The sequence below is a fragment of the Polypterus senegalus genome, chromosome 1 (genome assembly GCF_016835505.1).
Source record: "Polypterus senegalus isolate Bchr_013 chromosome 1, ASM1683550v1, whole genome shotgun sequence".
Classification (NCBI taxonomy): domain Eukaryota; kingdom Metazoa; phylum Chordata; class Cladistia; order Polypteriformes; family Polypteridae; genus Polypterus; species Polypterus senegalus.
Genome location: NC_053154.1, coordinates 189,234,330 through 189,261,383, shown reverse-complemented (window position 1 = coordinate 189,261,383; position 27,054 = coordinate 189,234,330). Strand labels below are relative to the sequence as shown.

Genomic DNA, 27,054 nt, shown 5'->3' with positions numbered 1-27,054 from the left:
TTAAAGATAAATGTAATTTTTTTGTGGAAATAAAGAGCAAAATGAAAGTATTTAATATGTATCACTTTGTCCAAATGCATTTTGACTAAAAAATGTGATTTCAGGCTAACTGGGTTGAATGTTTTATTTCAAGCAAGGTGAAAGCTCAGTGTTATGTCACAACTCAGACAATTCAGGTAGCTTTGTTTTGTCTAAACTGTATTTTCGAGTTGGTTGAGCATTCACATGATATTTCCGACTCAACCACTTGGATCTGCCGTCTGTCCGAGACCATGTGAATGCAGCATTAACCCTGGTTGGGGAGAGGGGAGATTGGATCGCCTTGATCTGTTGCATAATGTTCTGTCAATGGAGCCCAGTGGTGTGACTGGGTTATGTAAGGTAGGCAGGTCAGATGCTTGTAATAAATGTTTCTGACTTTGTTCTTTTCAGGTACATCAAGTGAGTATTGATATTAACTGAGTGGGTCTTGAAAGTAGCAGCTGAACCAAATGGAGTTTGGAGTGAATAGGTAGAATCTATTGGTGGATTTAGGCCTGTTCTAGTTGGATGCATTAAGCCACTGCTTGGTTTCTTGAAGTTATTTCAAGGGTGTAATTTTTGGTTAAGGAGACTGTTGGTGTTTAGTTGAGAATTATTTACACATAAAATATGGGGTACCAGGATAGGCATTATGGTGCTATAGCCTAACAGGATATGGCTTTGATTCTTAAGCCTGGGTACTGACTATGTTGAGTTTACAAAATTTGTTGATGATCCTGTGTTTTTTTTTTTTGCAAATATTCTTACTGCATTCAAAATACATGCGAGTTAATTTAATTGAGTAATTGTGAGTGTAAGATAAACTAGCAGAAGTTGCTTCCTGGTTTACCTTGCCTGATGCTACCAGACAATGATCTGGCTTCCCATGGCCCTGTAATGGAAAAAGTAGGTTCAGAAAACAGAGATAAACTGAAAGACTAAATGGGCCAGCCCACATCATCAACATATCTAAAATGAAACTGATCAGAATGCTGACATGGCTATTTTCTTCTTTCAGATACAGCAGGACCCTACCCTCATTACCTGAGAGACCTTCTCCATAGTCATGTGTGCCAACAACTGAGTGTACGCCAGGGATCCTGTGAACAGGACTGCGAGTCTCCACATGCGCTGTCTCCTGACACCATCTGCTCCAGCCTGTGCAGCTTGGAGGACCACCCCCTGCTCAAGGACTTGGGCTCCCCAACTGACCTAGCCACCAAGCTCTTCAGAGCCCTGCATGGAGGCGAAGAGTTGCTGTCCAAGCTGCAGCGCAGTGGGGAAAGTGCCTTCCGGAGCCTGGGACACCTGATCTGTGAGGACTCTTCGTACTCGGTGTCTTATGAGTCATGCTTCTCACCTGAGGATGAGGTGGACACGGTGTACAAAGAGGACAGCGCTTACCCTGTGAGGAGGAAGGTGTCAGACGTTGCTTCCTCAGGGGTAGTGTCTTTGGATGATGATGAGGAGGAGGAGAACGAGGCAGACTGAAGACCCAGGCCTAAACCACTGGTTCCTCTTCACATTTCAGCATGCTTTGCTTTCTTTCCTCTTGGTTTGGTATCTTGTCTCGAGGCGTCCAAACAATCTTCATTTTGTTGGTTATCCTTTTTTTTGTTTTTCCGAGCGGCTCGATTGCGCCTTTCGCACAAACCGATTGCTTGGGGTTTGGCGCACTTTAATTGCATGATGGGGTGTCGGCACGTTTGGACCCCCGCCTCCCCACTGCCCGAGATGGCATGGCTTGAGCTGCCAAATGCTGGAATGTCTCTGAACAGACAGGATCGTATCTTTTCTTTTTCCAATGACTCATCCAAAACACCACGCAAGGCTGTTCTTGCTCTAGTTTTCTACCCCCTTTGGACTTTGTGGACTTTGAACAGATGCAGTAAAAGCAGAAGTGCATTACGTCTCAGAATTTCTCTATTTTTGTATGCGTTGTCCTCATTGCTGTCCGGTGGTTTTGCACGAAGCTTGGTTAGTGTTGCTGTAGAGACTTTACTATCCAGACTGATCACCTACCTTTCTTTTGGACTCTTTAAACCAAGTGGATTGTACAGGCAGTCTGTAATTCCTTTTTTCTGTATTTCTCTCTCTCTCTATTTTATTTATTTTCTTATCACTGTGTGATACAGCCTATGGGAGAGACCTGACCCACTGCACCCCGCTGCTCCCAGTTTTGTATGATCGACTGGCTCCATCCTGTACAGACGAAGACATGGAGGGAAGCACAGAGGGCAGGCATAGTGCAAGGTGGTGGTGGGGCGCCTGCCCACGTCTTGAAAACAACCATGTCAGTTTTCTCTTACATTCCACATTTAACAGCTCAGGTGTAACTCGGTTTAAGTGGCCAGCTTTTAGGGTAGCATCTCCGGGTTAGTGAAATTTTCTACTGATCCTTTTGCTGTGGTCCACTTTATACCACCTTCCCAGTGATGTTGGGCACCTGGAGTGCCATGGAAGACAAGGGCAGCGCCCATTTGAATGTATGTCATACTGCTGCCCCTTGGGAAATGGGGCCAGTCTTGGCACAGTGGGATTACATGCCAGTCCTTTGATCCTGTGCCCTGCTGTATTTGGCATTGGTGGGTTTGTGTGGAGCTCAATGGGTTTGGAAACTCAGGTACACATAACATGCTGTGCCTTCATCTCAATGCCTTTTTTATTTTAATTGTAGATGACATTCCCATGAGTCTCTGAGGCCTACTGCTCGTCTCCCTTATGTGTCATCCTGTAAATAGTTTCCTGTGCCCTCAGACCCTGGCGTCCGCATGTTTCTTCCCGAAGAGCACCACGCATGAAAACGTTGCCGTGAATGCGCTGGACTGTAGGACCCTCTTGGCCTGGTCTGGTTGTTGGACGATGCTAGGTTATGGCATACACAATAAAAGGTATCTCGCCAATTAAACGTGTTCTGCATGCAGAATGGCGCTGTAATTCCTGATTCTGCACACTCCATCAACAGAACTGAGGAAAAAGTGTGCTAACTGAGACATAAACAGTTTGCACCAAGAAATGCAAAGGTTAGTAAAAGACTTGTGAACACAGAATTCTGCAGTATGTGTGGGAGCCGCTGTAAGCAAAGTATAATGCCAGTCAAACATCTGAGAAGAAAGGCATGCAGGTATATTTAGAAGAAACCGTCTAAACTCTACCTGCACATCCTTCCTGTCTATTGTCAGACTGGCACGAAGAAACTGCTGTAAAAGGCATTTTGTGAGCTTCTGGACTGTGTATCCCGTCTCCGGTTCTTCTTTTCATATGGTTGTTTTATGTCACTTTTCCACTAAAACAAGGCAAAAAAGAGTTCTTGTTTTATTACTATACCGTGAAAAAAGTCGCCGACGACTCAGGCTGTTCTTTTCAATTTCAGAACCCCAGGCTCGCGACCGTTTGCGGAAATGGGCTTGGCTCTCGAGTTGACTCTGTAGGTTCGGGTAGGATGTGGTAACGTAGCGCTCACTGATTGGTTTCCGTGCCTGTCCATCATAAGGACAGTCTCGAGGTGGTGCGTTTGGCGCCATTTTTAAGCAGGCGCAGGGTAGTTAATGCGAACCATCGACGGAGAGTAAATGCCAGGATTAATGGCAGCATTTGACCGACTTGGAAGTTCGGTTAGTGTGGAGAGAAATAATTGAAACAAGTCTGAAAATTAGTTATTCAAATAATTTACACTACGGTCGTTAAGTTAGTGAATGATTTCCATATTTAACGTAATTCTTATATAACTATTGTCTCCTTTAGTATTCTTCCTTGTAACTGAAATAATGGAATTGGTCCCATGCTCTTGTAATATTACTCCTTGCGATAATGGGAAAACGGCATTTTGTCCTTAGAGGTTCTCCGTCTTACTGAAAATAGTGACATTATCGGCTTTTGAACGCCCTGACGTTGTTTACGTTTTGTGGTGAGTACCCAATATTACAACGCTGGCTCAGTCGCACACTTTTTCCTTCCTAAACCTTAGGCGGAATAGGCCGGGGCCTCTCCAATGGGCGTGTTCTCCTTGGACTGCTTCACACATTGACACTCGGAGTGGTGAGATGGCTTTTCAAAGCGCGCACGAGCCGATCGGGGGACAGTGTGTTCGTGTGGCGACCTGATTAACCCGGGGCTCCGTTCAGGATATTTTGTTGAACAGTCTGTGCAGCGTCTGCTTTGTGTATTTGACAGTAAAGCTTTAACTGGTAAAGAACGTTGAATAAAATTCGGATTGTTTGCAAGACCATTACCTTGATTCTGCCTAATCTGTTGGAACCTGACCAGGTCACCCCAAAAAAAACAAACAAACAAACAAAAAAACTACAAGTGGAGCATGGCGCCCATATTTAATCAAACTTTTTCTCTTTGTTGTACATGTATATTTGTGAAATACATTCCTGACCATCTAGATGTTTTCTCTTCAATCAGTACATTCAATTAATTCCCCACTTAAACGTTCAGCGACAAAGACACTTTAGGAATAACGACCTGCTTCGAGTTTATGAGGGCTTGGGATTAGGGAGGCTTTAAAGTTTAAAACCCATTTCATTTCTTAGTGATGCTCACTTTATGTCGCGTCTTACAAAAGATACGGAAGTGCGTGTTGTCCTGTTCAAGTGCCTTTCTGTATAGGAGCTGTTTTATGCAGCGATTTTAACTAACATCGCGTGGTAGTTCGTGCAGCCCTGACTAGACGTGTGTTTGTATGTCCTTACTCTTATAGATTTAACATTCCATGCGTACCTCTGAACACCATTGTGCTGTCAGTCTGCTTTTGTGCTGCGTCGTTCACAGAGAGTACAATTAATACACACAGAATCTACATTTTTATCATGCGATTCAAATGAATCCCTCATACCAAACCTGGCTATATTTTCCTATAGTTCCAAAACGGGGTACAACTCATTATTCCAACGAGCGTGGTAGATGTAGGTTAAATCCAAGAGCTTCCCCAGCCACCTTGCATTTTACGTTAAATCGAAATTCGGATCCCCGTTGGAGGTCTATGCCCGTTGTAACGATATACATTAAATCTAATAGCTGTTTGGTTAGGGAGCAGGGTCCTGCTTGGCTTTGGGTTTAGTGCGCTTACTAAATAAAGAGGTGATTAAAAACGAGACATTTTCTTGAATTCCGGGATTCAATAAATGATAAGGAAAGCAGAGGGTTTAGAGATTGTGTGGAATTCAGGGAGCTAACCCCCTATAAGCAGACAATTCAAGCGAGATATCGGCTTTAAAAATGCAAGGCTCAGTCGCAGTATCCCCCGAATTTAGTAGTTAACACTAAGGCTTGTATATCCCTGAATCAGATGTGCGTATCTTTGTTGAGATATTTTCTTTTCAAACGTGGTTACAGCACGCACTGTCTGGGGTAGAGCAAGTCAGAAAGCAGCTAATCAGTTCTGTTGTCAGGGGTGACGTTCATATGGTGGGCGCTCTTCCGTAATACTACCGTCTCGTAACGATTTGCGAAATGTGGATAACATCTGAACCACCGTAACACATACAAACTCTTATGAGACCAGTTAGCCGTGTAAATGTTACATAATAAGAGGGATCAGCACAAGCAAGGTAGGTGGCGAATAGCGCACAGCTAGGAAGAAGATGCGCTGCCAGGAACACTTCGTATGTATCTTCAGTTATCGTAACTTGTTTCCTGGGGTGGGTACATCGGGTAAGAAGGCAGGATGACGTTTATGAACAATCGTGTTTAATGTAAGCACAGTTAATACTTCAACAGCGCATGGAACGAATAAGGTTATATTAAGAACAAATGCGTGTTGCTATGACATCTTTATGATATGTTAAGTATACCAAAGTGTAAAGGTACGGTGCAGGCACTATACAAAAGCCCACTCGCCACAGGGATCCGTCCTTTGTGGATACTTAACTGAATATGCGCTTGACCAACATGCTTTTTCAGCGTTATCTGCTACTAGCTGCCTAAAACAGTCCCACGTCTTGTGTTTCAAAAACGGTGCACGGGGATTCGAGCCTCACTTCAAGGTTATCGGCAATGTTTCCACCTGTCCGGCGTCCACTGCCATCAGAATAATGACCTGCAAGTGGGGTTTTGCCAGTTTCAGTGAGGTACGGTTTTCATTCCGAAAAACTGGGACACACTGAACCAGTAACGGACAAATTTTTGTCTCTGCCTAATTTGTGGGAGGTTTCACTTCAAACATGGCCACCCATACAGTGCCATTACTATCCAAAGATACCCTTTAACTTAAAAGAGGATCCGTGCTAATGTTAGTGGACTGACTGCTCTAAACTGAGCGCCTCAGTTACCTTTTGTGACAGTTTTAAGGCAGGTAAAATTTCAGAAACAAGTTCATTGGAACGGTTGGTGAATACAGAAATTAAATACTCCAAAAGCACTGATAGGGTCCAAATAAAAACTGAGCTGCGGGTCATGATGTCCTTTGCAGCCATTCTGATGAAGGAAAGAAAAAACAACAAAAGCTCTGCCTATTCCCTCCCCCTTACTCAAAGTTCATATCAGGGAATGTGTGCTTATCTTTTTTCCATGGATGCAGGGCTTATTTTAGGTTACTATGACACAGGGCTTCAGCAATGTGGAGAAGGGCAGCTAGTGGTGGTGGTCACTTGTCCTGCAGCTTCATCTGCAGCATGTCGTCCATTAGCTCCTACCACTCCCAGCGCTACAGCAGCTCTTTCCGCCAGGGAAGAAGCCGGTTGAGTGAGCCTGACCACGAGCCTTTCATCAATGAGAAGGACAGGAACCTGCTACGACATGGTGCTTTGCCAGCAAGGGAATCCTTTGCAAATGCAGGTGAGTGTGTGCGTGTAGTTGTGTGTTTATATGAAACGTCATATTGGCTGCACGTGCATCTCTTGAGATAGGAAACCAGTGAAATATGGCAGTTATACAGTCCACAGGGATCAGGTAGAGTTGAATTTTCCGCTAAACATGTCTGTAGGTTGGTTGCTTAAAGTCGCCGGTGGGGACTGGAACAAGGACAGGTAGCAGCTCTGGTATGTCATAGAGGGGACAGGTAAAGCTGTGTGTAAAATCTTCCCAACTAGGAACAGTCTACATAGCCTTTATGATGTCCAAAAGCCCCATTAAGATTTTCACTACCGAACACACAAAGTGCAGAAATGTCTGGGGCTATTGTTTTGTATTGTTTGCCCACCATCCCCTATTATAGGAAGTCAGCAAATGTCTGTATCAGCATGCACCTACAAAAGAAAACAGTTAAAAGGTTACTTATGCACTGAAAAAGAAAAGAACATAAGAGGCACAACATTTAGGCCATAAAGACTTTGTCATTGGAACGTTCTTTATCTGATGATGGCTTTACTGATGAAACACACCACTTCACTTTTTTCCCTTTCAGTGTGGATATAAGCTTAAATGTTTTCCCCACGCTGAATTATATCCTTGATGTCAGCAATGTATCATACAGTGTAACAGCAAAAGGGAAGGGGGTGGGTACACACAGCTAGGGGTCTTGGGAAGGCCACAGAGGAACACAGTCCCATATTTCTCTCTCCCTTTGCCTTGCAGCCCTGACGGCCCAGACTCCAGGACGCCCTATCCGCCTGGGAGACTCCTTCCAAATGTCCACGGACGTCAGCCAGTTTGAACCCCAAGAGGTGGTCGTTGTTTTTTACAACCATCACATTGTGATTCAAGCTGAGCAGGTATCTCATGGTGGGGTTGGGGATACTTGGGAGAGTGGAGAGGTCTCAACTCTGCTTGTCCTGTATAGGAGATGTCCGGCCAGCATGGCCCTCCCCCCGTAGAGGCACTGGCCTGATATCAGTGCATTTCCATTCTGTGGAGAAATGACAGGGTCTCCTCTAAAAGAAACTCTGGGATAATGAACTATAATTCCTGCCCCCTGTATTGTATGCACTATGACATAAGGGAGGAAGGCAGAAAGAGGTCTATTGGTTTTTCTCTTATGTAGTCTTTTCTCCTCAGGTAGCAGAAGATGGGACAATCAGGAACACTTTCAGTCACAAGTACCAGCTCCCAGAGGATATAGACCCAATGTCTGTGAGCTGCACCCTCACTGAAGCAGGCATGCTGGTGATCAGTGTGAGAAGAAACCCATTCCTGAGCCACAGTGAGCCACCACCCCCCCTTTACCGTTCCGAGATGCAGCTCTAGAGGTTTGGGTCCTCCTAAAAGTAAAGTAAGATGGGCTTCCAGGGATCTCCTAAACAGTGTTAAGCTTGTTGACAATAAAATGAGAGTTGAAATCCTCTGGAAAGTTGTGATTTCATGCTGATCAGCCCAAACTAAGGCTGAGGCACCAAGTTAGGGACAGGCATGTCTCTGCAAATGAAAATGCACGAAGTGTTAGATGGGTGGAAGTGTTTCAAGTTCAATTAGATTTCCACTGTGTTATGGAGCTATGGCTCTGCTCTGAGTTTTCTTATCCTCCCCATACAGCTCATATGTTTCAACTTACTGCATTTCCCTTTTGAGCTCCAGACTTGTTTATTACTCCTAGTGGGTCACTGAACTCCGTCCACTGCTCTCTGCAGGCCCAGGGCTAACTAAGGCAGGACCTCCAAGAACTCAGCTAGGCAGTATTTGTTAAAATGTTTATTTCTCCCAGATATATAAAAGTTTTTCCCTGAAAAATAATACTGCAAATCTGTTAGACAATTTATGTCCTTAGTTATTTACAGATGCTGGATTAGGCATTATTGAGCGAGGTGTCAGGGCAGAGGTGACACCACACTCACTCTGTTACAAAAATAAGGTTACTCTGCATTGAAGTCAAGTAGTGAATTAATGATTACAAAAGATGAGATGAGAGGAATTATTGCACTGATTCTGGTCATAGTAGAAATCAAAAGTGAGATGAGAAATTACTGAAAGGGGAATTTGGTTTTGTGTCACCACTTCACATTTTACACCTTTCTTTTCTCACCTCAGATCAGTAGAACAAAATAAAAGCAACATTAGACATAAAAGAAGATACTGATAATGAGACAATGTTTATCCATCTCCAAATAGCTTGCAGCCCTCCGGAATGTGCATAAGTGCCCAGGCATAGTGGGCAAACAGCCAACGGTATCCATCTTCATATGAATACCACAAGGGCCAATACTTGGTAAGGATCTAGTGACACAGAGTTGGTGGGTCCCCATCTGTGCTCACAAAAGGGGGTGCTGCCTGGCAGTGAGCGGAGTCATACTTAAACACTTACAAATGAGCACTATGCACGGCCCAGACCTGTACCCATTATTGCGTGGCACACTATCTGGTATGGTCATATCTCAAATATCTGTAGCCACACTGCCTTGCACTGATTAAGTAGTATCATGAGCCATCATGGTGCAGTGTCAAATACTAAAGACCACCACACGGCCAACACTGACACAAGTGAAGGAGGAAGGGTTGCCCCCTCGGATTATGTGATATCTTGCCTGCTGCGTAGCCCATCCTGGGGCTATGCCAAATATTCTGGGTGCAGCTTGGCTTCCACTGCACTGTGCTAAATACTGTACTGATTATGCATTAGCTACCTTTTTGGCGTGGCTTCAAACAAGCACACTGTTTAGTGTGAAATGGCCACTTGGTACGATTACAGGATGCCCCAAATGACAGGAAGCTGTTTCAGGAAAATGGGACACAATCCATGGCACATACCTGTTAGACACAAGGTAAACAGAGTTAAGAATATGTTCCTGCCTGCTTATGAAGACAACAGGCAGGCTTTCTATGTCATGTGTGGCACTGAGGCCACGGCTGGAGCTTCATGGTCCCTAACATTATCAATTCACAGTTTCAAAGATGGCAAAATAAACATTTTGTGCCACTTAGCTTATGCATGCAGATTGAAAACAGGCTGGCACATTTTCATGCGGGTTGACGGTGTCCTGCACTTAAACCTCTTACATCTCAAGGTACAGACAGGCAGAACTGATTGAAGTTAGCTAAAGGGCAGCTTTCACTTTTTTTTTTTTTTTACAGTGACTCCACATCCTCAACACCCAACCTCCTCAGTCTCGTATAATGCCCAGAGGACATGGCAGCCAATGCTTCAAACATTCATTTATCTAAGAATAATAATAATAAAAGTTTATGGCACCATATATTAGACGTGCAGGATGCTCCAGTTGACTAGGATGCAGCTGGTGTGTATATGAATACCCTTCCTAACTGCCCAGGGACTAATCTCATTGTGCATCAGTCCATTGTGTTGACTGCTTCATCACTTGTAGGCAAACGTGGACAGAAGGACCCAAAGTGGCCCCTTGCTGCAGCTGCCTTTCTCAACAACTGAAGGAATCTCCCTTTGTAAAGTAGCAACACAGGATGGATATCCACTCTGAAGTCTCTCCGCACAGTGTACTAAAGTGAGGTCAGTGCAGATTATCTTAGTGTCCTCCTTGTCATTGGGACTTTTCATCTGGTTCTGAAGGGCTGGACTCCCGGGGTAAGGACATCCTTTTATGGCGGTCCCATAGCTTATGAATCTCCGTTGTCTCAGTCTCACTGCTGCTGGTTCCACTGTCTCTAAAACTGGCCAGAGGGGGGCGCACCTTCACACCTTTCACTGTCACAGAACCTTCAATTGCTTTCCTTAACTGAAAGAAAATAAAAAAAGTTAACCTTTGGTGTACCTCCTTGGTCTGTTAAGTACTGAAGATTAGATGTAATTCACACATGAACCCTCCACACTGCAGCAGTGTTGTCCAGACTGTGAATGAGGCTCAGGCATACTGTAGTAAACTCCCTTGACCGGAGTCTACTTGTTGCTCAGTTGTTTTCTCAGACCATTTTACAGATCTTAATCATGCAGCACAGGTTGGGCGAGATAAACAACATAGACAGAAATAGTCCGTGATCCACCTCACCACCTACCACCCCATTCCTGAGCTGGAGTTCAAACCCTAGCAAATCAGCTACGGGCACCCACCTCTTTAAGTGAGACCACACCAATAAGGCGGCCAATGCTGGTGACATAAGCGTGATCCAGACCAAGAAGGGAGAAGATTGTGTGAGTCTGGGAAGACACAAGAGACAGGAAAAACACATCAGTCAGGAAGCTGTGCGGGTAAAGCTGAAATGGGTCAGTCTGGAGACCAGACTGTGGGCTAAGTGTAGTACTCTTCCAGTAACATGCAATTTTACAGGATTTGGGACTACCATTAATAAAATAAATAAATAAAAAAGTACTGTATATCCTTTTGAAACCCAAAAAATCAATCATAATATCAGATCAGACATATACGCTCCGTTCAAAAATACGACACTTAATTTTTTTTCCCCCCATCTTCTTGCCTACTCCAATCTCACCTCAGTTTCTCAGACACATGGAATTTTGTTTCAGGAGCGCAGTTACCAGGTTCTTTCGCCACTTCAATGACTTTTAAATTTTAAAACCAGCTTCATATTTTCTTCTGATCGAATGCTCCATCACAGATAAAGGATGCTCTTATGATAAAGGTATATGAGGGTGTGAAATACAAAAACACACAAAACCAGTGTAAATGTTGCTTCGGAATAGTTCAGGTATTACCGTGTGGTCACAAAGGCACAATACAAAAAAAAAAAAAAAAAAAAGACAGTGTGCTCCATGGTTACTCTCTCAGGTGGGTGTTATCATATCATAATCTCATGGACCAATAGTGTGAGTTTTCCGCATTTGACTTATTCAATCAACATTATAAAATACTGAAAACTATACGGTAAAATCAAGCCCTGACTTATCTGCAGTAGAACTTAAACATGAGTATATATGGTATATCAGTCCGCTCCTACTTAGTGAGATTTGGATGGATGTTTTATTACTTTGCTAATCTGTAATGTATGACCAAGACACTGAGCATACCCACCTTGTGCAGAGAGGTTCTTTCAACCAACTGGAAAGGCGCCGGGTCAATCTTACAGTTGTTGAAGTTCACCTGCTCCTCTAGCTGCATCTCCTCCCACTCAGCAATCTACAGGAAAGAAAGTGAATATTAGCATATTAGTCATTTCACAGGGCAGAAGACTGCTACATCAGGATCTCACAGCCTACAGTTAATGAGACTGAACCTGCAGGACACTGGAATAACTGATGTCCATTTTAGACAGTACAGGAGTGTAATGTATCCTTATCTTGATAGGCTCTCTTTCTGAAAACGTGTACTTTGAAATGAACAATCTTGGGTGTTATAGCAACACTTTGATCGCGTACAGTGATACGACTTGTAAACTGGTTATAGTGTGTGATCTCACTATGGACGTGCCTGCCTTCGTACAGTACCAGTCTCTTTTATAATGCTTCTAATATCCTCTCTTTGCTGCTTTGCTCCTTTATTCCACTGGTGAATTCCAATGTTCTCTCTTATGAAGAAAGATAGTGCCTCTGACCTCAGTTGGTGGCTCACTATCCAGGTAGACTTTAACGCTATCGGCCTCAAAGTAAGAGCTAAGACTAGGACTGTGAGCTCTTGTTGGCATTCTGTATTTTGAAACTAAACTGTGAGAAGATATCTGGCAAATCAATACATTATTATGCATTTTTAACTGCTCGTAAAAACAACCAAATCTATATTGAGACCTAAAAACCGGCTCATTATTTATGTATATACACTCAAAACCTGGTTACTGCAACAAATGAGCTCACCGGGTCAGAGTCCATCCTGATGCCACGGTGTAGCCGGGTAGGAATTGTTCCTGAAAAGGATACTCTTCCATCACTAAGCACATTTTTGCATTCACTCACCCACATCCAATTTAGTTTGTAATCAATGTAAAAATCATGTCCTTAAAGTGGAGGGAAACTGCATTATATGAAATCAAAACTTATTTGTCACATACAAATTATGTGAAGAAGCAGAAGAAAATAAAATGATAATCTCACACAAACTATTCAACTGTAGCAAAATCAGTAGTACCAATAACCAATTAGGTCGAGATAAACACTGCTGTTATTTTTGCCTGCTTAAGTGATTCTGCTACATAGAGAGATCTTCATCAACTATCTTCGTCTGCCTGGTCATTTTACTCGATTGCTGTAGATGGGTTGTTTCTACTGAAGTTGTCATGTAATGCTTCTCCTCAATAGATGTCTCTGTTATACATCAGGTGCCGTGCATTCTCTGTTTAATTATTATTATCATTACCTGATCACTTCCGATAGCATTGCAGAAATGAAGATCGAAGATAATTCCTTAGGACATTTCTTAAAAGCAATGGTTAATTCATTTCATTCTGTTGGGCCTTCTATTCTTAAATATATGTTAGATTCCTTTTGTAGCGGTATTGTATGGGGGTTGCCTTACACCTTCAGGGTCCTGGGTTCAAATCCCAGCCTGTCTGTCTGGAATTTACAGTTTCTTTCTGTGCCACCTGGGGTTTGTCCTCGCTCTTCCTGACTTGTTAACCAGAGGGGTCTGCATACCCTGCTACAGACCACCATCTTATTCAGGTTTGCTGCTTGCTCTGTGTTGGATGCTGAGGCAATTGGGTCCCAGAAATCCCAAAGAAGTGGATTCATAAAATGTAGAGATGGAGATTTTTTATCAGACCTTTGAGTATTTCTGTTGGATCCTCACACTGACTGTTTTAGTAGATTACTTCTGACAGATCCTTTCTGCGTCCATATATTTTGAAGGTTTCCTTCTAATAGATGTCATTTTCAGTGACAGTTTCTAGTGTATTACTTCTGATGGGCACTGTCTGGGAGATTTTTTTTTTTACCACTGGTAAGAATTGTTTAACAGATGCACATTGATTTATTACTTTCAAAGTATAATACTGTATGTGCTCAATTACGTATTTACTTATATTTGTTTTTGGTAGGTTGCTTTAAATCAGTTCTATCTGACTGATTACTTTTCACTGTTTCAGGACACCTCACAGCTCCAGAATCCTATATAGAAAATCTCAGTCCACCCACAGTCTGTGTGGAGTTCACAGATTCTTCTGCATCCCAAGAATAGACACTTTAAGTTGACTGGTGATGCTAAACTGAGCATGAATGAGGTCAGGGGTGTGTCTTCTGCGCTCAGGAGGAGTTTGTCCCTGCCCTACCCCAACACCACTGGGACACTCTCAGGCTCTATGTGCCCTAAAACTGAATAACTATGTCTGCACCCGTATTTATGTAGAGTCTCAGAGTAGGAAAATTGGCTTAAAAATCTCAAGAGTGATGCAAATTTGGACCTACTCTTACAAGTAGGAACAAAAACATTTTAGCAATTTTCCTAATTCAGGAAACTGCACCTAAACATCAACAGGAAATCAACAGGAGATGCCAGAAAATATCTTTCGAGCAGATATTGGCACACATATTACAGAAAACATGGGCCACAATGAACCACAATGAACTTGTAAAAAGATATTGACAGGAATAATATTCCTAACAAGTCTTGTGTGTCACTTGATTGATCCATTTACGTAAAGAAGCCATGTGCTGTCAGCCAAAATGAAAGTGTTGGTAACATTACATTTTTTGGCCACAGTGAAAATGCAGCTTTTTAATGGCAATGATTTGGGTACGTCACAGCTAATCATTTCTCAAATTTTGCAACAAACTTTGAATGCCCACTTTATATATTTCTCCTCCATTTCATGTGAGGTAGTACTGACGTAAGCTTCATTCATGCAAATTGCTGGTTTTTCTGCAGTTGCTGGTATGATTGATGGCACACACACAAAGATCATTCCCCAGAGTGTGGAGGAGCATGCATATGTGGATCTTAAGTGATATCACAGTATTAACACACAAGTGGCCATAGATGTAAACTGTAGTTAGCATATTACCCTAGGTGTGTGTGTGCGTGTGTGCCCTGCGGTAGGCTGGCGCCCTGCCCGGGGATTTGTTCCTGCCTTGCGCCCTGTGTTGGCTGGGACTGGCTCCAGCAGACCCCCGTGACCTGTGTTAGGATATAGCGGGTTGGGTAATGGATAGTTGTGACTGGATGGGTGATTGACAGCAAAATGTCACAAAAGAACACTAAGCTTTACATTCCATAAACCTCTGAAATATTTGTTTTACATTTTACAAGTATGGGAAGGTTTAAGAATGCAGGGGTAGACTCCTGAGGCATTGCATAAATACAGCTTTGCAGAAGATATAGTAAAGATGGGATCACAGAGACAGACAGTGTAGTGTGTGGCAGGGGCTCTTACCCAACTGGAACGCCTCCACGTTGAGAGGACCAGGGGAACAAGCGTGGCCACATCGCTACCTCCCCCGGGATGCTAGATGGCAACCCCCCTGGGTTGCAGTGGTGCCTCATACTCCCAAATAGCTTCACGGGAGTTGGAGTGTGGTGTAGCCCTGTTGGGACCTGCAGGCGCCGCCAGGGGGCGCTGCAGCAGGAGCTGCTAAGCCCTTTTGGGCAGTTCTTCCGCCACACCTGAAAGTGCTGCTGGAAACAAGTAATCAAGCACCTGGAGCAATTCTGGGTGCATTATATAAGGAGCCAGCAGCCACCACTCGAGGAGCCAGAGTCAGGAGGAGGAAGACGAAGCTTGACCAGAGGAGTGGAGGAGAAGGAGTATTGTTTGTGTGCTCTGCTTGGACTGTGTTGTGCCTGTGGGAACCAGGGACAGCATTTCCCTCGAGAAAAAGAAAAAATAAAACCTGTGTGCCTTGAACTTGTGTCCCATGATTGTCTGTGTCGGGTTCAGCAGGCGGTGCCAGCCTGGTGGGCCACAGCAGACACATAATGAAAACATACAAGATGGTTGAGAATATTGGAAGAGTGAATACGACTATAAACCGAGCAGGAGATGGTATGGCTAGTTTCAGTATAATCGATTCTTTAAAAGGTATTTTCTATGGCTAGAACAGAGGGAAGATGACTCTTCTGAAAGTACAGCAGGGGATCATTCTTTGTTAAATATACATGCCTGTTATTGAGCTTTATTCCTCATTCACTGTGCATATTTCTTGGCCTTTCCATCTTGATGTTCATCACAATGTTACGGTTGACTTGTTGTGAATGGCCCAAGTGCAGCGCATGACTCTAGAGTACTCCGTGAGAGTAGCATAAACCTTTTACACGAATGCATTCATGTAACTTTGAATATTATCATCATCCTCTTTGAGGTGAATCCTCTTTGTTAGTATCAGAAAACTTCAAAACATCATCAGGATTTCCAGAGAAACAACAAAATGCCTTCATGAGTGCCATTTTGCCCTTCAGGGTGCCATTAAATCGTGACGTCATTTACTTTAAAATGTGAATGCCTGCTTCTGAGACTAAGCTGTGACTAAGTGTGGGACCCTTGATAAATTCTTCTATTATTCCACTCTAGGGTCGGAAAAAAAACTTATCCAAGTCAGGTTCTTACTGCAATTCCTAGAAGTAACCCTGAGATGTTTGATATATATGAGCACTTAGCATAGTTTAAAAGTAAACCAGATATCTAGCAGATTACTCCTAACATCACTCATTTTGGTACTTCAACATGTGATGCTGTTACAGTATCAGAGTTTTCACCAAGCTCCTAGACTTGTGACCACAAGAACAACGAATACTTTATACATGGGCCATAAGTTAGTCATTGAATTTCGACAGCTTCTTCCTAACTACCCATTTACTGTATGTAGGTACCACCCTGAAATAAACTGTTGATTGAATATGTGATGACTCTTCTTTTTGTTTGACTGGGTGTAATGCTTAGAGCCAAAGATAACTTAAGAAAGAAATTGGGCTTTTAAGCTAAAGACGCTTATTACTTGGTACCTGCTCCTGCAGGTGGTGTAGCAGGGAGAGCCAACTACTTGTTACACGATTTTCAATGGATTCTCGGGGGGGAGATGCATTCTGTGCATAACTGCTGACGTGCTCTGGTAGGAGTTAGGCTGTCTTTCTCAATATTATATTGTTTCACTGCAGTGTGAATCCTCTTGTGAAATATTACTCTAAGCATTATTATTTGTAAGTAGTCTGTAGCTTTAAATGCTTTGTGTGGAGTGTGAGATCAGCTATTGCCTGTAGTAATGACTGACCTTGCCCTACATGGTGCAACTTAATTCCACTCTTTATTCACATGTTGCATGGCTGACAGGCTGAAAAAGTGTTTCAACCAATGGGATCAGTGGTCTTTATGCTGGTTATTCAGACACCTTCTGATCTATATTTGTCTGTTACAGAGTACTGATCTAAAAGCATACAGAGGCTCTGCTCTACAACAAACCCCAGTTCATCCTAACTGCAATTTTCTATGCAACGTGTATTTCTCTAGAATGCAGGTTGCATTACAATTTGCCATTTTTAAAGTATACTAAGAATGTCCTTACTAGGACAGGCAATATAAAAAATAAAGATGCAAGATTGACTACATTTGATGAATGTACTCTGGACGTTAATTTCTTAACTATGGTTCTATCTGATGAAGTCTTTCTCATCAAACCTACTGGATTAAGCACTCTGTAAAGATACGTCTCTGGGTGACTACATTTCACTGGCATTTACCTTCTGATCCCACAAGGCTAACCCTGACTAAATTTTCTTTGCGACTTGCCCACTCTTATTCGCCATTCATTCATGACATGCTGAATCTCACCTCCAACATTGTCATGTCATCCTCAACATCCACCTCATCCTGGTGAGAGAAAGAAAAATATCTTTTAGAACAAACTAAAATCAGTAAATCAAAAGACAGATAAACGGGTCTGAAAAAAAATCAACAATTAAAACTACAGTATGACAGGCATAAACAAATGGTGTGTTAAATGGCAAAAATTTGAATATTTAAAAAGCATCCTGAATGAGTACACTACACCTGGCCTCCCAAACATCACGTCTCCACATCGCCATTACTTTATAGTACTAAAAACCATTTTATCCATCGGATTACCAAATGCTCATAAAAGTCTGTCCCCATTTGTTTGGCAACATCGAGAGTTAGCAGTCTTCCTTTTAAAGTGCCAGTATAGCTTGTTCCAAAAGCAAATTACATAACACGCTCAAGTGCCACTGCAGGGGTGTGATGCAGTATTTTGAAGATTTCAGAAAGTAGAGACAAAGACAGAAAGTGTGAAAGTGATACATCGTTTGAAAACCTTCAGCAGATCTAACATGTTTCTTTGCAAAAAGCCTGGTGATTGTACTGACCCATAAAGCTGATATATAATTCATACCAAGACCTAGTAAAGCAAAACATAATTAACAAAAAAAATTCAACAAATCTGAGGGACATTCAACCTTTGAAATTAAGTCTTGACCCTCTGGCTACTGTAAACTTGACCCAGCTAATGATACATCTTGAAGACCATCCTGGAAGAGAGCTGTATGACCTGCTACAATGACCTTTGGTATAACGGTGTCACACTACAGTTGAACAAGCTGCAGCTGACAGACTGTCTACTCATCCTCCAACCTGCCTTAGGTCTTTTACAGATTTCCCCAAATGAACAATCTGTCAACACGGGCAGAGTCAGCTAAACAACAGGTAACAAGTGACAGTAATCTGGTCAATTCATTTGGAGCCCACACATCTGTCATCAGTGTTTACATACTTCAAGCCACTGCCCCTCACATGGCCACATTCTTAACAAACCCCTGATGCCACATAATTCAACATGAAACTGTTGCCTTCCTGCTTAAAACTCTGCACCCACCAACAATCAAAGTCATTAAAAACCCCTATAGGCTAACTTCGATTTTCCCTTTAAAGTCACCCCCCACTCTTGGGATATGTGCAGCTGGCCCCACATGCCTGACATGGCCAACCAGCCAATCAGTTGGTTTAGTAGGATACAGAATAGAAATATGAGCGACTGTGGGCATTATTGACTTTGACACAATTGCTTCGTAATTCAGGCTCCCTCCGTCACGCTTTCAGCTTCAGCAATCAGCAAAATGTCACATTGGTCTGTGACAGCAATTTGGATGCTTCAGTAAGCACTGGACACGCTCATGACGGCTCATTATAAAGGTGACCTTTCAGTTGCTTCCGTCTTTCTCCCTAAAATGTACAAAAACAAGTAAGGCAGACTCAACTAATAAATGTCTGTGAAGTGCTGGTCACTCTTTTGGGTAGTACAGGCTTCCGCAGGTCACACTAGAATGGTGGTAAGTAAATCACGTGTCACTTGCTGATCTAGTCAGTTTAAGAATATATAAAGATGAGAAATTCAGAAGAAGGAGGTGGTGGGTGGGGGTGGAGAGGAAGAGGAGGGAAAATGAGAGCAGGGAAAGAACGGTTGGAGAATGAGGAGAAAAAGAAGAACTGAGAGAAGAGAAGGAGACAAGGAATGAACATGGGAAAGGATAGAGAATGAAGTCACTGCCCACTCCACTGAAATGTCACTAGACTTCTCTAGATTGAGCAGATTTCTTAGGTCACCTTATTATACTAAATATTATCATGTCAACTGACCACTTGGGTCATTTTTAAAACATTGTCTATGGGGTCTTTAAATCTCAGCTGACCATTGTTTTAGCCAACCCCGCCAATCTTCCTGGCCCCCAACCCCGCAAAATGGGCAGAAGGCCAGGTCTGTTACATAAGACTAAATCAGTACACTGGCAAAAGACTACCTCCATTACAGTTGATTGGATATCACAATGTCAAATGACTATCCCAATCTCACCTAATAATGTAGGCCAGTTTAACACACTGGCAGCTAGCACATCAAGTTCCGACAGAAGTAAAAATTAAATTGCCTGCAATCTGTTGTGTCTTTGGGTAGACCGAACTAGAATTCACACCACCTCTCAGAACTGTTGATTTATTGCATGTCCAGCCTGAATAATGATGCAGAAGGATTCTCCCATTAAAATCCCATCAGGCTAATAGATGATTAGATGCTTTAGCTCTAGTGAAGAAACCTTGACTGTTACTTCGAACAAAATTTTTGTTTTTAATGAAAAAAAAATAAGTGATGCAACTGAAGAGATGTGGTGAGAATTCTCTATGGCTCTGGTGCAGCCATCCAAGTGCTAGGGATACCTGACAGAAGAGCCTGTTTTGAATGTACAAGTCAATAGCACCTACAAAAAAAAAAACAAAAAAACTTAAACTCAAAAATAAAGATGAAAGAACTTTGCCCTCTGCACAATTGAATGGCTGCAGCATTTCCTTTTACATTCTGGATACAAATCTGATGAAACAATTACTCTTAATTCCAGCTGTACTGTGCTCATTTCTGCAGATTAGTGATCATTTGGTGTCAAAGGCTAGCTTGTCAAAGTAAAAGAACGCAAGTTGTGGTACCTAATTGACTAAGAGCCAATCCAGTTGTGTCTGGTGGGCCTTGAGTGCTTGTGCCGTCATCCATACAATCGAGGTGCAAGACAGAATGACTGTGAATAGCTAGAAGTAAAATTCCTGCAGAGTATATGTTACAAAATTGTCAGAATGCAGTAACATTAAAGTGTGAGCTTAAGTGTGAGTGAATCTTCAACCTGCATACACTTCAGCCAAACTGTAAGCACACAGTACATGCATCTGTGTAAGAGCTATTCCATCTGTATAAAACTGAGCATGCCAGGGCCGACTAAAGTGCAAATATCATGCGTCTATGTAAGCTTAATTGTTTTTCTGTCTGTGTGAAAGTACAATTACGTCAGTCACATGCATGCTCACTCTCTTGTGCTTGCCCCAAAGCATGCAAATGCCCAGGAGAGTGGGTATATGACTATAACATGATGTGCGTGAACTTTTCATAAAGTGTCATTTCACCATACGGGTTTAATAAAGCAAGCTTAATATTTCAGGGTGAGCAGAAATGGGACTTCTCTCAGCGAAGAGAGGGTAAAACCTACTATAAAAGCGGCTATATCCTTGTAACCCCTGTGTGGTGTAACAGGCGACTTAAAGGGAAGCTACTAGGCCAGGCCCACTGTCAAAACGTGTGGCTGATGTAAGAAAGTTATACAGTCTTAAAAAGTGATGGCAAAAAATAAATTGTGCCTGATGAACTTTGAAATATTAGAAAGCTAGGGCTCTCCTTTCAGGCTTGGGCACCTCTAATGGTGTGAGAAGACATAAAGGGTTGTCACTGGGGATACAACTATTGCTAGAGAAACAAATGAAAGAGTGGATATTTGATTAGCACTTGAAATGTATGATCCATGACAGATAATGCAAGAAAAATATTGGAGGAGGAGGGAACAGAGATACTCAGTGTGTTAAGGTGAAAGGGAGCAAGAGGTAGATTGACATTGAATGGTTTTAAATGATATTATTGTGGATCTGCATATTGTGGAAATGGAAGAAATGGTTTAGGAGTTATAGTGAGGTAAGAATGGAGGTAGAAAGTGATGAAAGTTAGGAGTGTTAATGATTAGTGAATGAATGGTGGAAGGCATTACAAATGTAATATTGACATATGAAGTTCAGATGGTATGTTCAGAAGAAGTATTAAGAAGAAGAAGGCAACATTTGGATTTAGAAAGAAGCTGGAAGCAAAAAATGAGAGAGAGAGAGAGAGAGAGAGAGAGAGAGAGAGAGAGAGAGAGAGAGAGAGAGATGGGGAGCCAATTACTATATTATTGGTTATTAATGGAAAAAACAGTAAAATGGATATTAGGATGAACAAGGTGGAAATGAGTCTGGAAGAAGAAATGAAGTGGGGGAAAATGTTTTGAAAATGGCACATGGCTTTGGGGTGGCATGCATGAACACATTCAGGAAGGCAGGGCAGAATCCAAAAAACTCAGGACTGTTGAGGTTCAAAATCAGATTGATTACATTCTAATTAAGTTAATGGAAGGTATTATCAAAGTTTTAGAAAGAGAGTGACAGGAGTGTAGAGAAGTCCAATCACAGGAGGAGGATTCAAGGGAAGATAAATAATGATGTGGGGAACTGTGTGTGGAAGGATATGATGGAAAGATGGAAGATTGAAAAGAATGTCCTCTAGAAAAGGCAAAGATGGAGTAGACTCATCAAGGCAACTAATCCCAAGCAAAGGGAGAGCAGCATGGAAAAACAAGTGCGACGATGCCTTAACATACTACGCAGCATGTAGCAAGTGTACTGTGAATAAATCAGTGCTGCCCCAGAAAGAACTGGGTGTATTACTGTGAGCATATGAGGACACCCATTTCTTGAATGTCTGCACCCAAGGATAACAATCGGGATTGCTCGTAAGTATAAATACATTAACCAAAATACAAGGACCAGAGCACATGCCACGCTTCTTCCATTGAAATGGCCAAGGCAGCTGCAGAATGGGCACAGTACAAAAGAGATTATCAGTGATTGGGAGTGCAGTAATGGCTGAAAGATTGCTTTCAGTGGTGATGATTTTGATTCATGGATTTCATAGCAGATCCTTGCTTGCCAACTTGGGGGTCCGGTATGACTTACCACAACGGAAATCCGCACTCGTTTGGACTTCCTGTTATCAGAACCCCCTGATAGCTCATTGGTCTTTAGTTTAAAAATAAAAAATGACAGGAGGAAACAGAGAATTAAACAAAGAGAAACACATTCTGACTACAGCCTGAGATCCACAACCCCTCCCCAGCTCCCAAGTCCATACTGGGACTCTGTTCCCATAAAAAAGCGAGGTTGGGGTAGTAGCCTACCTCAGTTTGTTCTGGGGGAGGGCTGGCACAAAACAAGCTTTTCAGTGCAATGCTCGTATTGTCCATGGCTCCTGGAGTGGGACAGAGACATGGGGTGAGGGATGAGTTTGGTACACCAAGGCAAACCAGTAGAGGTGCTCACAAATGCAAATGGAAAGAAGAAGGAAGGAGGAGAGAAAAAAAAAACAAACTAAGGAATAGGAGGAATGAAAAAGAGGAAGCAATAGTGAAAGGGAATGGGAAGTAAGAAAAGGAGGGTCAGGAGAAGGGCAGAAACAGTATGAGCATTAAAAAAGTAACAAATGAGCAGAAGCAGGAATGGAACAAAAAGGGTAAAGGGAAGAGAAGGAGAATGGAAGCAAATGCTGACGAGAGAGAGAGAGAGAGAGAGAGAGAGGGAAGCACTGAGGGGAAGAAGATAACAAGGAGAGGACAGAAATGAGGCAATGTACTTCATTCTCACTAAGATTGGTCTTTAATCCTTGGTTTCACTTACCCATAGGGCTCTCTGAAGTGCTACTGCTTGGACGTTTGAGTGCTGGCTTCAAGGGCTTTTCGGGAACCAAACGGGATGGATTGAAAGTGGACTGGTCTGTGGATATCTGCATAGAGAAGAAGTATCTTTCTGAATCCTTCAAATCTATCTTTAATCTGCTCTTTTCTTTGACAGCCCTCTAAAAAGTTGTCTCAAAGACACATTTTTTCAGTTTCAATGTCACCAGTCTCCCCACAATTACAGTAAATGGTCTCAAAGACAGGATTATAACCTCTATGAGCTCTTCATAGGGAGGGACACAAAATACACAGACTTATTACACAGTATTTTCCAGTACTGTTAAGAGTAAGGTATATACAGCACTGCTCACCTTTGGACTATGTCTACAATACAATCAATGTTGTAGGTCATTTAATGATTAACTAAGAAACAAGCCTAACTCATGGATGTAATGTTAACAGTGTCTTACCATGTCATCCTAGGACCCTCAAAATATCATGAAAATTACTTACATCTTTCTGTAGTAGCTAAAATCAGACATGCCTTATCTAGCTGAAAATTTGGAACAACAAAATTAGTTATTTGGACAGAAAAGACAGAACAAGAGGAAGGGGAGCCTTGGATGGTAATGGCACCAGGGATAGGTGTCATATTTAGTGAGTTCATGTCTACTTGCATCAACATACTATATATAACCAGGCAGGCTCTGAACTCCCATCTTCTCAAGGAACATCAGAAGCTGACCTGAAAGCGGACTTCATGAGGCAAGCACTGGTTGTGCACATCATTAGAAGTGTTGCTCTGTTCTGCTAAGTGCTTCTTGGCAGCCTTTGCCTGTGCTTGTTCTCGTAGATAAGCCATTCTCTTGCGACGGCTAAGCTGATTGGTCAGCAATGCCTGGAGTTGTGAGCGCTCAATGGAACCCAGCAAAATCATAGAATCTAAAGCAAGGACAAAGGAGAAGGAGATCAGGGACAAGACCTATGTACTTCATTTCAACTGTGCTCAGAACAGGTAAGGAAACAAAAAAGCTTGGGGCACCATGTGGTCATGAAATAAACCGAGCTTCATTCCCCAGCAGAGATTAGCCCCCAGATTACACAAAGAGAGTTTCACCAATTTTCCCATCATTTGTCATTGACAGGAACTCTCCATTAAAATTCTTCATAGCATCAAGAATATAGCTTCATCCACTGTCTAGGGCTTCGAACTAGCCCTCCATAAAATACATGGATCATCTTAAACAATTTTGTATGCTACACGGACAAAAACCCACTATTACGAGACTTTGGGGATACTCATTTTCTGTACTATATAAACAGAAATTCATCCATTTTGCCATCACCATCCCACTCCTGAAGTCTCATGGACACGAGGCACTCACCTGCAGTCTCTACTAGTGCCAGGGTTTTCAGGTTGCTGGTTTGCAGGACATCATACAGGTGTCTGTAGGAGCAATTCAGGGTAATATACCTCACGTCTCTTACCATGATGTCCTCTACACGAATGTTGTATTTCCTAGGAAAAGGATTTTGGAAAATGCATTTTTGAATATATTTCATTTAAGCAGAGGTGGATGACAGACTTATCATGATATGAGTTGTTGAAGCACACAACTTCTCTCCTTTTCCCTTACCCTATTTTTACATGGTTTTCATTTATGTTCTTTAAGTCTGCCTCTATTATGCCCGTTTTCCAGTAAATCCCTCACCTTCATGTTTTCCTTCAGTTTCCTTTTTCCTAGTATTCGATATTTTACATCTCTCACTTGTACCTCATAGTAGCAGGTGTATCACCCTCATTATGTTCTTTAGTTTCTTTTCCTTATAACCCCTCTTTGTGCACATACTCACTGTTACACTCTACTGCTTCACTTAGCAATCACCCTGTCCTTGGTTCACCACTGTCATTTTCTTTGTGTCCCTCCTATCACTTCTGAGATCATCCTCCTTATGTCCCTAACTTGGGAGTTCCTTTACCCATCTACAGAATTTACCTGCATCCGTCTTGTGTCCTTCACTTTTTCAAATCTAAGCCTTGGGTCCTCCTTATATAGTGTATATATGCCCTTTATGTAATATCTCTCAGCTCATGTCCACATTTTCTCAGAGTGTTAATTCCCTTCCTCATTCTTTATAACACAATATTGCATGGACATTCAAATAAAGTCCTGCTGCACTGACTACCTCTACACCTGCAAACATGAATAGCTCTTTACCAATTGTAGGGTCCTGCCTTCATCACAAGAGTCCCAACTCTATCTGGTCATTCATTTGTCCAATAATCAGAAGGACCTCTGGCAACTGCTGAGCTATGAATCCATAGCTCATTTGTCAACCCAGTCTCTTAAACTCTCAGGGAATAGTTAACATGCCCACTCAGCAAAAGCACGAGAACTACCAGGAAAGCAAACACCTTAGGAACACCAAAAAGAATTTACTGGACTTGCTTAAACATAACTGTATACATAATTTCCAACTAGGTCTGGCCAAACTGTAAAAGCTCTAGAAGAAAAAGTTTGTCCGGTTTGTAAACATTAACTTAGTAATAAGAATGGAACCAGCTGTGAAATAATAATTTCTCTTTTTGTTTGTGCAGTGTTTCTTACCTCCAACAATAAAGCCATTTTGACATAAGTAGCTTTTTACATTATACTTAGGAAATTGTTTTAAAAACAGAAGTGTGGTAGTGCCTAGGCTTTGAAACATAGGTTATTTTAATGTAACATAGGACATACAAAACTCAATCACAGGAGATGCATAAACCAGTGTCTTTCTTCGTGACAGTCCCAAGCCCAGATAAGGAGGGTTAAATCAGGAAGGGCATCTAGTGTAAAATTTGGCCAGATCAATATGCGGACTACAATACAGATTTCCATACCAGATCGGTCATGGCCCGGGTTAACAATGACTGCCAAAGGGTGCTGATGGAAATTTGGGCTACTGTTGGCCGAAGAAGGAGAAGAAGAGGGGGTAGGCATGTCTGGAGGTAGAGGGAGAAGAGGAAGGTAAAGAGAGAGGAAGCAAGGGTAGAAACTTTGAATGTTGGCAGTATGACTGGTAAAGGACAAAGAGTTAGCGGATATGATGGAAAGAAGGAAGGTTGACATATTATGCATGCAAGAGACCGGATGAAAGGGGAGTAAGGCCAGGTGTATCAGAGGTAGGTTCAAATTGTTCTACAATGGTATGGATGGGAGGAGAAATGGGGTAGCGGCTATCCTGAAGAACAGTACGTCAAGAGTGTTTTGGAGGTGAAAAGAGCATCGGACAGAGTGATGATTATGAAACTGTAAAATTAAAGGTATGGTGATGAATGTTGTTAGCCCCACAGGTTGGCTGTGCGATGGATGAGAAAGAAGATTTCTGGAGTGAGTTGGATGAAGAGTATACTCAAGGGACAGACAGACAGACAGAGAGAGAGGAAATTGGAGTGGATTTCAATAAACATGTTGGTGAAGGGAACAGAGGAGGTGAGAAGGTGATGGGTAGGTATGGTGTAAAGGAGAAGAATGAAGAAGATCAGATGATAGTGAATTTTGCCAAAAGGATGGACATAGCTGTGGTGAATACATATTTTAAGAAAAGGGAGTAACACAGTACAAGAGTGATGTACAAGAGTGGAGGAAGACACATATAGGTAGATTATATCCTATGCAGGACGGTCATTCTGAAGGAAACTGGAGACTGCAAAGTGTTGGCAGGGGAAAGTGCAGTTAGGTAGCATACAATGGTGGTCTGTAGGATGATGCCGGATATCAAGAAGAGGAGGAGAGTGAGGACAGAGCCATGGATCAAATAGTGAAACTTGAAAAAGGAAGAGACTGTAAGGATGTGTTTAGGGAAGAGGTAAGACAGGCACTTGGTGGCAGTGTAGAGTTATTAGATAGCTGGGCAACTAAAGCAGAAGAAACCTGGTGGTGGAATGGGGAAGTGCAGGAGAGTTTACAGAGGAAGAGGTTGTTGAAGAAGAAGTAGGATAGTCAGAGAGATGCAGGAAGTAGACCAGAGTACAAGGAGAAAATGTGTAAGGTGAAGAAAGGTGTCAAAGGCTAAAGAAAATGCATATGAGGAG

At 42.4% G+C, this 27,054-nt stretch overlaps 3 protein-coding genes across 13 annotated transcripts in view; 2 read left to right on the top strand and 1 right to left on the bottom strand.

The window, feature by feature from the left end:
* The window catches only part of zgc:165508 (uncharacterized protein LOC100101652 homolog), a 54,417-nt gene extending 46,172 nt beyond the window's left edge, over positions 1 to 8,245 (top strand). For 6 of the 7 annotated variants that reach the window (XM_039765247.1, XM_039765242.1, XM_039765230.1 and 3 more), the window contains 3 exons: positions 1,040 to 6,801; positions 7,540 to 7,676; positions 7,960 to 8,240. In XM_039765247.1, the coding sequence (XP_039621181.1) occupies positions 1,040 to 1,512 (473 nt within the window). In that variant the 3' untranslated portion in view covers positions 1,513 to 6,801; positions 7,540 to 7,676; positions 7,960 to 8,240. Of the gene's footprint in view, positions 1 to 1,039; positions 6,802 to 7,539; positions 7,677 to 7,959 lie in introns of all 7 variants that reach the window. The other variant, XM_039765212.1, reaches the window with a different exon arrangement.
* LOC120539933 (heat shock protein beta-7-like) lies at positions 6,639 to 8,148 on the top strand. Its single transcript, XM_039770340.1, has 3 exons — positions 6,639 to 6,801; positions 7,540 to 7,676; positions 7,960 to 8,148. The coding sequence occupies exons 1-3, from the start codon at positions 6,639 to 6,641 to the stop codon at positions 8,146 to 8,148; spliced, it is 489 nt and encodes a 162-aa protein (XP_039626274.1).
* A 1,702-nt stretch (positions 8,246 to 9,947) lies between the features above and the next one.
* clcn2c (chloride channel 2c) overlaps positions 9,948 to 27,054 on the bottom strand; it is a 96,567-nt gene continuing 79,460 nt past the window's right edge. For 3 of the 5 annotated variants that reach the window (XM_039765178.1, XM_039765160.1, XM_039765170.1), the window contains 9 exons: positions 24,365 to 24,498; positions 23,725 to 23,921; positions 22,981 to 23,086; positions 22,485 to 22,555; positions 22,264 to 22,326; positions 17,509 to 17,547; positions 11,835 to 11,939; positions 10,916 to 11,002; positions 9,948 to 10,583 (listed from right to left, as the gene is read on the bottom strand). In XM_039765178.1, the coding sequence (XP_039621112.1) occupies positions 10,389 to 10,583; positions 10,916 to 11,002; positions 11,835 to 11,939; positions 17,509 to 17,547; positions 22,264 to 22,326; positions 22,485 to 22,555; positions 22,981 to 23,086; positions 23,725 to 23,921; positions 24,365 to 24,498 (997 nt within the window). In that variant the 3' untranslated portion in view covers positions 9,948 to 10,388. Of the gene's footprint in view, positions 10,584 to 10,915; positions 11,003 to 11,834; positions 11,940 to 17,508; positions 17,548 to 22,263; positions 22,327 to 22,484; positions 22,556 to 22,980; positions 23,087 to 23,724; positions 23,922 to 24,364; positions 24,499 to 27,054 lie in introns of those variants that run through there. The other 2 variants (XM_039765185.1, XM_039765194.1) reach the window with 2 other exon arrangements.

What these genes read in the sequence shown, in the direction of transcription:
- LOC120539933 (XM_039770340.1), top strand. Translation starts at nt 6,639, where the DNA reads ATGTCGTCCATTAGCTCCTACCACTCCCAGCGCTACAGCAGCTCTTTC. An exon ending in GGAATCCTTTGCAAATGCAG is followed by an intron (nt 6,802 to 7,539) that starts GTGAGTGTGTGC and finishes TTTGCCTTGCAG; the next exon opens with CCCTGACGGCCCAGACTCCA. An exon ending in TTGTGATTCAAGCTGAGCAG is followed by an intron (nt 7,677 to 7,959) that starts GTATCTCATGGT and finishes TTTTCTCCTCAG; the next exon opens with GTAGCAGAAGATGGGACAAT.